Source organism: Boleophthalmus pectinirostris, unplaced genomic scaffold (assembly GCF_026225935.1).
Source record: "Boleophthalmus pectinirostris isolate CB_2022bp ecotype Guang Dong unplaced genomic scaffold, ASM2622593v1 HiC_scaffold_4, whole genome shotgun sequence".
Lineage (NCBI taxonomy): Eukaryota > Metazoa > Chordata > Actinopteri > Gobiiformes > Gobiidae > Boleophthalmus > Boleophthalmus pectinirostris.
The window spans coordinates 776,176-789,377 of NW_026571353.1; the positions used below are offsets into that span (position 1 = coordinate 776,176).

Consider the following 13,202-nt stretch of genomic DNA (forward strand, 5'->3'; position numbering starts at 1 on the left):
TGAGAGTAGGAACGTAGATTGACTGGTAATGGAGAGCTCCGCCTTTTGGCTCAGCTCCCTCTTCACCACAACGGTCCAATACAGCGACCGTATCACTGCCAACGCTGCACCGATCCGCCTGTCAATCTCATGGTCCATCCTCCCCTCACTCGTGAACAAGCCCCCGAGATACTTGAACTCCACCCAGAGAGGGCAAGACACCTTTTTGCGGTCGAGAACCATGGTCTCGGATTTGGATCAGCTGATCCTCATCCCAGCCGCTTCACACTCGGCTGCAAACCGCCCCAGTGCTGCAGGTCCTGGTCTAATGAAGCTATCAGGACAACATCATCTGCAGCAGAGATGAGATCCTGTGGTCCCCAAACCAAGCCCTGACTGTGCCTACAAATTCTGTCCATAAATACAATGAACAGAACCGGTGACAAAGGGCAGCCTTGGTGGAGTCCAACATGCACCGAGAACAGGTCTGACTTACTGCCAGCAATGAACACAGCTCCTGCAGCGGTCATACAGGGACCGGACAGCCCTTAGCAAAGGGCCCCGGACCCCCATACTCCCTCTCAATATACATTGAATAATAATGTGTTTAATGCAGCTTTGTGCACATTTGTTTACGTTTTACAGAAACAAAACTTAAAACCACATGGCTCATTTGCATAAGCTGTAACCTCTGAAAATAAAAAACAGCTCTCTCCTTGCTGTCAGCTTGTCGGACTAAAGGACACAATTCAGTGGAATATGAGTGTTCTTTCTGTGACAGAGGACGCGCTGATGATGGTGAGTCTGTTCTGTGCGTCTATCGCATTGCGAGATGGTTCATGTTAAACCTTACACAAACACCAGGTTTAAATCCTAGCCTCCTCGTGTTGTGGTGGCGAATTACTTTGCGGCGCATAGACTCGATGCAGATGCATAAATCCATAGATTTAGGAACATTGCAAAAAAACACTGCTTTGATGCTCACAAAAACGTGTTTTTTGAAATTGCGTTTTTCGGTCCAAAACGATAGACCGTTGAGCCTAACTGGGATCTGTGTGTGAATGGGGCTGGAGGGAGGAGAGTGGAGGAGCACCTTGAGGATGATGTCTCCCTCCTGTAGATTCCCATCCTTGGCAGCGAGCCCACTGCTGGTCATCTGTTTGATGAAGATCTGACTCCCCAGACGCAGGCCATACTCTGAAAGACAACACAACAACTCATATGGTTACTCACACCATGAGGGCATGCAATCAGCCTTCAACTATTAGGAACAATCACAGCTGTCACAGCACAATCAGCATACATCCCACTAATGAAACTACTGCACACCACATCAGGATTATGAAGTTGTAGTGTATTGTTTTGTACCATGTTTTTGTATATTTATGGAAAATGCAGTGCACGAGCATGGGTGACATAGGCTTGTGGGCTGAGCTTTGGATAGGATCATACTACTAACTATAAGGAAGGATTGAACAGTGCTAGATCAAGAATAAGAAGAGATCGCTAGATTTCTCAAGGATGGATGGGTGAGATTTTGCTGGTAATCTATTACTAAAACAAGCACAGAGAAACCTGTAGTTTGGTGTCTGTGTGGTGCAGGGGCCTGTAGTTTGGTGTCTGTGTGGTGTAGGGGCCTGTAGTTTGGCATCTGTGTGGTGTAGGGGCCTGTAGTTTGGCATCTGTGTGGTGTAGGGGCCTGTAGTTTGGCGTCTGTGTGGTGCAGGGGCCTGTAGTTTGGCATCTGTGTGGTGTAGGGACCTGTAGTTTGGCGTCTGTGTGGTGCAGGGGCCTGTAGTTTGGCATCTGTGTGGTGTAGGGACCTGTAGTTTGGCGTCTGTGTGGTGTAGGGGCCTGTAGTTTGGCGTCTGTGTGGTGCAGGGGCCTGTAGTTTGGCATCTGTGTGGTGTAGGGACCTGTAGTTTGGCGTCTGTGTGGTGTAGGGACCTGTAGTTTGGCGTCTGTGTGGTGTAGGGACCTGTAGTTTGGCATCTGTGTGGTGCAGGGGCCTGTAGTTTGGTGTCTGTGTGGTGTAGGGACAGATGCAGAGGCTGCGCCCACCTTCACTGGGACGGTTCTTGACCAGCATGACGTTGATGGGTTTGTCCAGAGGCTCCAGGTCGCGGGGTGGAGGGGAGGGATCGTTGAGTCCCTCTCTGCTCCTGTATCGCCCTCCGCGGTCATAGCTGTCCCCTGGGCTGCGCCCCCTGCTGGGGTACCTGTGGCGCTCTGCGCTGGTGTCAAGGGCACGTCCTCGGCTGCCATCCCGTCGTGGCCGCTCAGGGCTAGGGGAGCGCCTGTCCCGGCTCCGGCCCCGCCCTCCTCTGTACTCATCGGAGGGCTCTCTCTGCTCGCGGTACCAGGCACTGTCGGTGTCTGTGTCGTAGTAGTGCGTAGGAGGGTAGTCCTGGCTTTGGGCACCAGGGGAGGGGGGCGGCTTCAGGGAGTGGAGTGGCACCTTCCGGGGACGCTTCACTGTCTGAGACAAAACACAGACAGGAGTCAAACCCATAACATTTATAGACGAGACAAGGGTGACCATCATCACCATTCTTCCCATCAGTCTTTTAGGCTGCTCAATGTGCTTAATGTACCACTTGGAGAATAAATCAGTTAAATGACTGACTGGGAATATGGGTGAGATATGTGGGTCATGAGCATGGGTGCATCCCTCTCCCAGAGGGCACCACACAAGAGCTCTATTAATGTTAATGAAGTATTAATAAAACTAGAGACCCCTTGGATACTGTTGCGGTGGCAAGAGTGGCAGCCATCTTAATTTGAAAATTCTGTGAAAACAAGGCCCGAAAATTCACTGATTGCAGTGTTTACATTGACATATAATATATGACATGCATGTAGTTCTTATAATACAGGGTCTTCCAGTGTTACTTCCAAATAAAGCTCTTTTTAACAGATCAGTGTGTTGTTTACACACATCTTGACATTTCAGAAGGGTCAGGTGATGTTACAGTGGCATGTGTTGCACTTGATTTGCACAGATTTTAGTGCCAATCTCTTTAGGACAGCATCCCAGGTCCTGGAAAGGTAATAGGCCCCTCATCTCTGTTTACCGTTCCATGGGTTTGTTTCCGGATCTCAATAGCCTTCTTAATCCAATATCTGCAGATGGCACTACTCCCCTACCAATGCAGGTAAATGAATGAGGCAAAAAAAAAAATGTCATTAAGCTCCATAACATGTCCCCATTACATTCCATGCTGTGGCAAGACACTTCACCCACATTTCCTCATATGAAAGTGGTGTGTGTGAGTGTTGCCCCAGGGCAGCCGTGGCTACAATAGTAGCTTACCACCACTGGGTATGGGGTGAAAAAAAAAAGCTGAATAATGCTCTGTAAAGCATCTTTGTGACATGTGTCTGTGAAAAAGCTTACCGGTGCTTACTTACTGTTTACTTCAGGTCTATCACTATAAAAGAAGAATTTCTGACCTTTTTTCTGACACATTAGTTTGGAAGAACACTGGCATAAGATAAAATGCAGATTAAAAAAATTAAATTATGGAAAGTATCTAAAAAGATCATTAAAGAGACCAGCTCCTTATTAGTCTGAATAAGTTCTGGTGTCTGTTTCCATAGGTTACCATGGCAATGATCGCGGTCGCATTCTATTTATAAACATTGAGTTCTGCTTTGCATGAAACAAGTGCAGAGTTAACAGGTCCAATAACACTGATGTGAAGTGTGAAAAAGCAGCATTCTGATGTGTGGCACGAGCAGTCCGCCTGCTAACATGAGCTGGAGTTACAATGGAGGAAATAAGTATTTGATCTGTTACTGATTTTGTAGGTTTGTCCACTGACAAAGAAATTAACAGTCCATAATTTTAATGGCAGGTTTATTTTAGCATTGAGAGATAGAATATCAAAAAGAAAATCACATTATAGAAAATATATCAATTGATGTACATTTTATTGTGTGAAATAAGTATTTGTTCCTCTACCAACCAGAGTTCTGGCTCTCACAGACCAGTTAGACACTTCAACTCGTCACCTGAAGCTGACTCCTGTTTAACTAGTCGCCTGTATAAAAGACACCTGTCCTCAGAATCAGTCAATCAATCAGATTCCAAACTCTCCAACATGGGAAAGACCAAATAGCTGTCAAAGGACATGAGGTACATGATTGTACCTGTACAAGGCTGGAATGGGCTACAGTAAGAAGCTGGTGTGAAGGAGACAACTGTTGGTGCAATTTTTCAGAAATGTAAGAAATACAAAATAACCATCAATCGACCTCACCCTGGAGCTCCACAGAAGATCTCACCTCGTGGGGTTTCAATGATCATGAGAACAGTGAGAAATCAGCCTAGAACTAAACAGGAGGAACTAGTCAATGATCTCAGGGAGCTGGAATCACAGTCACTAAGAAAATCATCTGTGACACTTCATGCCCCTATGGATCAAAATCCTGCAGCACTCAAAGCTCCCCCTGCTAAAGAAGCCTCATGTGCAGCCCGGCTGAAGTTTACCAGTGAACATAAGAAGGTTTTAGAGAGAGACTGGGAGAAGGTGTTGTGGTCAGAGGAGACAAAATAGAAAATTGGCATCAACTCAGCTCACCATGTTTGGAGGAAGACAAATGCTGCATATAACCCCAGAACCCCATCCCCACCGTCGAGCATGGAGGTGGAGAGATTGAGTGTTTTCTGCCAAGGGCGCAGGACAACTTCACCGCCTCAATGGGAGGATGGACGGAGCCATATACCTTTAAAATCCTGAGTGACAACCTCCTTCCCTCTGCCATGAAACTGAAAATGAGTCGAGGATGGGTCTTCTAACACGACAATGACCCAGAACATAAAGCCAAGTCAATGAAGCAGAGGCTCAAGAAGAAGCACATGAAGGTCATGGAGTGACCCAGCCAGTCTCCATGACCTTCACCCTATAGAAAACCTATGGAGAGAGTTGAAGCTGCCAAGCAACAGCCATGAAACCTTCATGATTTAGAGATGATCTGCAAAGAAGAGAGGACCAAAACTTCTGATATATGACAAACCTGGTCATCAACTACAAGAAATGTCTGACCTCTGTGCTGCAAACAAGTACTAAGTCTTTTTGGCTAGAGGGCTTAAATACTCAAATACTTTTACTGAATGAAATGCAAATCAGTTTATATATTTTCTATAATGTGATATTTTATCTCTCAATTTAAAAAGACTGTTCATTTCTTAGTCAGTGGGTAAACCTACAAAATCGGCAACAGATTAAATACTTATTTCCTCCACTGTACAAACAGAAGTGTGTGTGCGTCTGTGTGTGCACATGTGTGTGTGAGTGAGTGTGTGTGAGTGAGTGTGTTTGTGTGGAGGAAGGTGGTGTTGATGTGGTACTCACGATCTTGGCCACTTTGCCACATTTGCGAAGTGACTGCACAGCAAAGGAATGAGGCACGTTGTCCATCGAGATAGCGTTGACCTGAATGACCCGGTCCTTCTCACTGCACACAAGGCACAGGAGAGACAGGAGAGAGAGACAGGAGAGACAGGAGAGAGAGACAGGAGAGACAGGAGAGAGAGACAGGAGAGACAGGAGAGAGAGACAGGAGAGAGAGACAGGAGAGAGAGACAGGAGAGACAGGAGAGAGAGACAAGAGAGACAGGAGAGACAGGAGAGAGAGACAAGAGAGACAGGAGAGACAGGAGAGAGAGACAGGAGAGACAGGAGAGAGAGACAGGAGAGACAGGAGAGAGAGACAGGAGAGAGAGACAGGAGAGACAGGAGAGAGAGACAGGAGAGACAGGAGAGAGAGACAGGAGAGAGAGGAATGAGGAACAGAGAAAAGAAAGAAAAGAAAAAGACTGAGACTGTAAAATATTATCTATTAATTTCACCAAAACTTTCTCAGGTAGTAAGTTAATTGAAGCTACTGACATGGTCACCTTTTCATCCAATTAGGCACATGGTTACTAAGAATCATGGGAAACCAACTGGTACATACTTGATTCTCTAAGGTCAGGACTTGTAACGCTCAACTGGGAAATATGAAAATATTGATTACTCCAAATTGCCCGGAACACAGTATAAGTGGGCAGGGCTAAACGTTCAAACTTGAAATCAGATACTTTAGTGCCTTTAATATTTTTTCTGTTATAATCCTAGATTGCTCTGTGATGTCATGACAGCTTCAGCTCCGAACTCTGCTGTGACAGTGTGATACGTACAAGAGCAGCCCGTCCGCCGGCCCCCCCTGCAGGACATCTGACACCATGATGGAGGTCTCCCCGCTGTCCACGTTTGGGTTGTCCCGCCCTCCAGACACCGCCATGCCAAAGCCCATCTTTGGGTCCTGGAGTGGGGTGTCAAAACATGTCACACACACACATACCACACACACTTAGAGATCCCATATTACAGAAAAAAATACATGTTTGTGCTGAGATGATGATCAGCTTTGGTTTCAGTTAAACATATTGCAAACATAATACACAGAATATAGAATGAATAATGAATCTGTGTGAAATCAAATGTTTTTAAAGGGCCTGTACTGTTATTTTTATTTTAGTATTATTATTTTTTTATTATTATTATTTTTTTTTTATCACTTTATTTTTATTATATTTAACAGGTTTGTAAACATAACAAGAAAATAGAAAAAAGAGGAGAAATAATAATGACAATGGAAGGAAATAAAACAGAAACAGAAGCCTAGGTGACATTGATTATTCTACTTTTGCATATATGATGTCCATTTTTCCCATTTCTTCTTCATTTGTGCCTCTTGCAACCTCAGTCTATAAGTTATCTTTTCCATTAGATATATGTCCTTTATTGTAGATGTCCACTGATCCTTTGAAGGCACAGAAGTTGTGCCCCAGTTCCTGGTTATTGATTTTTTGGCCGCTAATGACATGACTTTGAAAAGATATATATCGCCTTGGTGGATAATGTTTTCTGAGAAGTTGCATAGATAGACCAGTTCAGGCGACAAAGGGACAGGATATCCCAGCACCTGCCCCAGTACATCACAAACCATCTCCCAAAATACAGTAATATTTGCACAATTCCAAAATATATGAGAATGGTCTACATTAATCTCTCCACATTTCCGCCAACACATTTGATGTATCCTTAACTGCTTACTCTTTAATTTAGGTGTAATAAAGAATCAAATCAGGTTCTTCCAGGCAAACTCCCTCCATGTTCGAGAGCAGGTGGTGGTGTGGTGATGCCGCCACATGTTTAACCAATCTTTATCTTTATCCCCTTCACTATTAGAGTTGTGTTCTTATCGTTTTTAGTTAGGGCTTTATATAATGCTGAAATTATTCTAAGATTATCATCTTTATAGGCTTTAGTTATTGTTTGAATGACATCACTCTCTTCCATGGAGGGGATCACCTGTATTTCCCTTCTATGATAGTCTCTCATTTGAAGGTACCTGAAGAAATCATGTTTTCCAAGTTGATATTGCTTTGTCAAGTTCTGAAAGCTCTCCAGCTGCCCATTTTTCTCCAATACACACCAGGCAGTCATCCCTTTTGTTGTCCAGTATTTATAATTTTTGTCATATTTGGCTGGCATGAACTGACTATCATATGCCATCCATTTTAATTTTTTTGCATGGTTTTGAATCTTGTGCTTTCTAAGTATTTTGAACCATATAGTTAATGTATGATTTGTTATGGGATCTAGGTATAATTTCTATTCTTCATATAACTCTTTATCTCCAATCATATTCTGAATTGGACCCTCCAGACTACTACTTTCAATATCCTTCCATTTTCCACTGTAATATGGATTACACCAGCAGTGCAGGTATCTTAATTGTGAGGCATAATAATATTCTTCCAACTTGGGTAAGCCCATCCCACCCTTTTCTTTGGGCAGCTGGAGAGTCTCATATCGCACTCTGGGTCTCTTGTTGTCCCAAATGAACCTAGAAACAATCTTATTCCAAATTGTGAATTGTGTATTAGTGACCCGTACTGGTAGAGCTTGGAATAAAAATAAAAACCTGGGCAAGATGTTCATTTTTACAATATCAATTCTAGAGCTAAAATCTAAAGGAAGGGTAGACCATCTTTCAATATCTTTCTGTATTCTTTCCTGTACTTGTGAATAATTCTTAGAATTTACTTCTAGAAAATCTGTTGTTATTTCAACCCCTAAATATTTAATGGATTGCATTTCCCAGTTAAATTTCAAGGTTTTTTTTATATTCTGGGAGGGAACATAATTGAATTTTAAAATTTGAGTTTTTGAGATATTTATTTTATAGCCAGACAAATATTCAAATGTGTCTAATAGGGTCATCAGTTCTGGGAGAGATTGATCCGGTTGCTCGAGGTAAGCAATGATATCGTCAGCAAAAAGTCCAATTTTATGTTCAACTCCATTTATTGTGACTCCTTTAATTTCAGGGTTTTACCTTACCGCCTGTGCCAGGGGTTCGATAACGATAGCAAACAGGGATGGAGAGAGCCCACATCCCTGTCTTGTTGACCAGCTGAATTTTTCCTGTCATATTTCCATTTATTTTAATTCTTGCTGTAGGTTGAGAATATAATGTTTTTATAATGTCTACAGATTTGGTATTGAAGCCCATTCTTTCCAGAGTCAAGTACAGAAAATTCCAATTGACTGAGTCAAAGGCCTTCTGCGCGTCTATGCTCGATTTTGTCTTTGGGCTCTCTCCGTTATATGCAGGGTTCTCCTGATGTTGTCATGTGTCTGCCGTCTCTGTATGAACCCTGTCTGGTCTTCATCAATTAGATCAGACAGAAATGTGTTTAATCTTTTAGATATTACAGATGTATATATTTTATAGTCTATGTTTAACACTGAAATAGGTCTATAATTAGCACAGGTTTGTTTGTTTTTGCCTGGTTTTAAAATAACTGATATTATTGCTTCTGACCATGAAGCTGGTAATTTATTTTCTTTTAGTGTCCAATTTAATGAATTATGTAAGATCGGTATCAGTTCATTTTTAAATACTTTGTACCATTCAGCTGGGAAACCGTCACTACCAGGTGATTTACTCTTCTTTAGGGAGCCTATGGCGCCAAGTATTTCTTCTCTTGTGATCTCTGCTGTTAACGTGTTATTTTGACTTAAACCAATTGATGGGAGATCCATTTGTTGAAGAAAATTTCTCTTACATTCTTCACTTGCTGAAGGAGGCTGTGAATACAGTTTTTTGTAAAAATTTGTAAAAATTCTTTCAATATCTTCAGGTTTTTTAAGTAATCTGTTGTTCTCTGGATCTTTAATTTCGTAAATTGTATTTAATGCTTGCTGTTTTTTAATTCTTTTGGCTAATAGTTTGGTAGATCTAGGTCCCATTTCGTAGTAACTTTGTTTAAAATAGATATGTTTTCTCTCCATTTCTTCTATTAATATATTGTTAATTAGTTTTTTGTGTCTTGGATCTGTTGACAGATTTCCATTGTTTTTGTTTTTACAAATTGTTCTTCGAGTTCTTTAAGTCTTCCACAACATTCTTCATACCTTTCTATTTTACTTTTCTTCAACCATGCTGTTTTAGCTATTAGCTTTCCCCGAATAACTGCTTTCAGGGCATCCCACACCACTGTTGGGTCTACCTCTCCGTTATCATTCTCTTCTATGTATTGTTGTATTTCCTTTTTTATGTCTTTCACAATTTCGTTGTTATTCAGAATGCCCACATTCATTCTCCATAAGGTCTGTTTTTTTCTATTCGAGATGTTATTATTATTATTATTATTTTTATTTATTTTTTATTTTTTTGTTAAAATAAATTCTTTTTACATTATGCAGTGTGTGATTAAAGCTGTCAAAAAAGAAAAAGACAGAGACTGTAAAATATCATCTATTAATTTCACCTAAACTTTCTCAGGTAATAAGCTACTGACATGGTCAACTTTTCATCCAATTAAAATGTTGTTACTTCATAAAAACATACCTGGAGTTGTGTTTTGTTTCTTTCCTGTTTGAGTAATCCTGTAATCTAAAAAGCTCAAAATGCTCAGCTCCACCTTGTGATGTCATGTAGTGGTAGTGGTGGTGGTAATAGTTAACAGTTACCTTTCTAGTGAAGGTGTGTGGAGTGGAGCACTTCCTGTATTACCAGGGTTTTCTCTTTTAGAAAAAAAACTCAGCCTAATTATGCAGATTTGTGTGTTAAACCTGTAAATGAAACAAAACACAACTCAACTGTTTTCATCTATAGATTTAAATGGGAAATTGTCCATGTAAAGTCTGTTTAATCAAAGACAAGTTGTCAGCTGGACAGTCGGCTAGAAGTTGGACAGTAGAAGGACATTAAATGGACATTTGGACAGGTGGAGTGAGAGGTGGACATATATTGAATGGACAGATAAACATGTTGGCAGACAGACGTAAAGGAGACGGGCAGGTAAAGTATTCCACCTGTGTGGATACTTTAGTGTGGAGCAACCAATGTATAGAGTGGGGAAAGGACCCCATGCTGTTTGGTTAGTCAATAAAAGCCAATTGAGGCCAGCAGTTATAGCATCTATTATGCAACCATTTTGTAATTGGAATTCTGAGGGACAGCTGTAAATCGAACACGTTGCTAATGCTACCTGGAGCAGACCTGTGGGAAAGAAAGCATCTGACAGGTCATTATTATATTGTTATTGTTGTATCTTGATATCGAAAAAGAAGCAAAATTAAAACACCAAGATCATGTAAAAAGGTTAAAATGAACATTTGGAAGAGAGGATATTATGAAAAATCGACTCTTCAGAGATTTCAAACGACATTATAATGTTGTGCTCTCATCAAAAACATGCCTGAGGAGCTTTGAGAACTTATCCATGCATGTTTGACTAATCGAGCTCCTGGGCCTTAGTCAAACTCTCCTCACAAAGCGGTACAAGGCTCCGCCTACAAGCTCCCACACGGCCATTTTTCAAAAATATACAAAAACATTATGCAAAACAACACACTACACTTTGAAAACCCTGAGGTGATGTGCAGAACTTTCATTAGCACGATACACACTTACTGTGTTGTGATAGCGCTCTGAAGGGGAAGTCACTCAAAAACAAAAGTGAAACTCATAAAACATGTTAATATGTTGTTTTGGGCGAATATAGCGTTCAAAATAATACAAGTTAACATCACTTACAGTCTATGGCAGCAAGCTAAAGCTGTGGAGTTCTGTGTTTTTGTGTCTGCCAAGCTGAGCCCATTTTAAGTCACAAATTCATGTTGTTATCAGTGGCTGACATTTAAAAAAAAAAAAAAAAAAGGCAAAAATATGATGCTTTGTTTCCACACATGCTCAGGCTAATGTTCCCATGGGAAACTTTCTGTCCCTTTTCATTAGTCGGGAGTGACTCATGAAAATACACCATAAATAATATTGAACTGATGGAGAGATGGAGAGTTGAGGAACATTTGGACAGTGGATGTGGAGAGAGAAAGTAACAGGACAGTATCTGGAAAGTTTGACTGTGTAAGGACAGGACAGCAGTTGGACATTTGGACAGAGACAAACAGGTGAACACATGTGGTAGAATTTTAGATAAAGGGACCGTAAATGGACAGTGGGTGGACAGTAGATGCACAGGGGTAGTAGATGGACAGGTGGACAGTAGAAGATCTAGGGATGTACAGTTCTACAGGATCTAGTGGATGGGATATCGGCTTCCACATCAGTTTTCAATTACAGGCCCTGATTGGGCCTATAATAAACATAAACTATAACAAATAATAAACTATAAACTGGTCACAATCGGTCAGGAAAATCTCAGAATGTCAGAACATCTGTTTACACAAAGCTGTTCTGTACTTACATGAGTAAGTAATAGTAAGTAAATTACAGCTTCTTATTACATCAGTTGGATCAGTTGTGATTTTCTTTGTTTTGTTTTGTTTATTTTTATTTTTTTAAAGGACATAAAGGGCTGTTCTAAATCACTGCACTGTTATCGATTCATATCAGGTATCGGAATTGAAAAAAAAAACTGGTTTGGGGAAACTCTAAGATGGACAGTTTGACAGTGATTGGACAGTAGAGGGGCAGCAGTTGGACATGTGGACACATGTGTAGTAGAGTTCTAGCTTGAGGAACAGTGGTTGGAGAGTAGACAGTAGATGGACAGGTGGACAGTAGATGGACAGGTGGACAGTAGATGGACAGGTGGACAGCAGATGGACAGGTGGACAGCAGATGGACAGTAGATGGACAGTAGATTCTGTCTTACCCGCTGCAGAGTGACTGTGTACTGTTCCCACACTGTCTCCTCCATGGCTGAGCCCTGAGGAGACACAAAGAGGAGAGGTCAGCAACGTGTCCATCACTAGTGTCCATCAGACCTCTGTTGGACAGCCTTGTGCCCTGACCCACAGCCACACACTCACTGGACACACTCCTCGAGCATCAGGGTCAGGGCACAACTACTAGGAAAAAACTATTTGGAGTTTCTCGGACAGAGATTGCAACAGTTAAAGCTTTTATGTTAAAGTCCATATTCTGTTGAGATACATTTTAAAAACACCCAGGAGCAGGAATGGCCCATGTTAGCAGAATGTGTCCTGCCCTCATAGATATATTGTATAAGCAGCGCTCAAGGTCCACTGTGTACTGTCAGCGACTAATTATAAAGCATTTTATTGTCCAAGAATCGGGAGGTTGGGCATAAGCTTGACGGCAAAACTCAGCTCTGGTGTCTGAGAGTTGTGAAAAGCACTTCTAAACTCATTATGGTGAGTCATTAGGATGCTCTGAGTGCATAGGGTCAGTGAGGAAGAACTGTGGACAACTGCAAATTGTTTCAAAAGTTCTGTTTTTCAGGATTTTAAGACAGTGCCTTTACATCCGAGACAAGACTGAAATCTGAAGTGCTCAACTAATGTAAGCATCTCATCCATTTCAGAACAAGTTTGTAAATGAAATGAGTCACTTAAAGAGCCCAAATGACGCTATTTTCTGATCTGTGTTATAATGTTTCCTACCTGGAGTTGTGTTTTTTCACACATTTAACACACAAACCTTAGACTGAGTTCTTCTCTCAAACACCTTTTGATGTCATGTGGTAATACAGGGAGTGCTCTTCTAATCTCTCTGCTAATAATACAGGATTACTCAACAACACTGATGACGCAACAACATTCTGGCTTAAAGCTCACAAGAGTCATGGTGTGTAATACAGGAGGGTCCGGTCAAGTGGTAAGGGAGGGAAACAGGAGCAGATTTTTGACATTCAAATGTCTCTTATTCAGAAACTAGAGGGACTATTGAAATAA

General features: G+C 41.5%; 1 protein-coding gene across 1 annotated transcript in view; it reads right to left on the minus strand.

The window, feature by feature from the left end:
- The window catches only part of LOC110172482 (tight junction protein ZO-2-like), a 53,401-nt gene that overhangs the window by 24,867 nt on the left and 15,332 nt on the right, over positions 1-13,202 (minus strand). Inside the window, exons 2-6 of the mRNA XM_055161331.1 lie at positions 12,161-12,214; positions 6,164-6,288; positions 5,337-5,439; positions 2,041-2,458; positions 1,073-1,176 (exon numbers count right to left, since the gene is read on the minus strand). Coding sequence (XP_055017306.1) covers positions 1,073-1,176; positions 2,041-2,458; positions 5,337-5,439; positions 6,164-6,288; positions 12,161-12,214 — 804 coding nt within the window. The remainder of the gene's footprint in view (positions 1-1,072; positions 1,177-2,040; positions 2,459-5,336; positions 5,440-6,163; positions 6,289-12,160; positions 12,215-13,202) is intronic.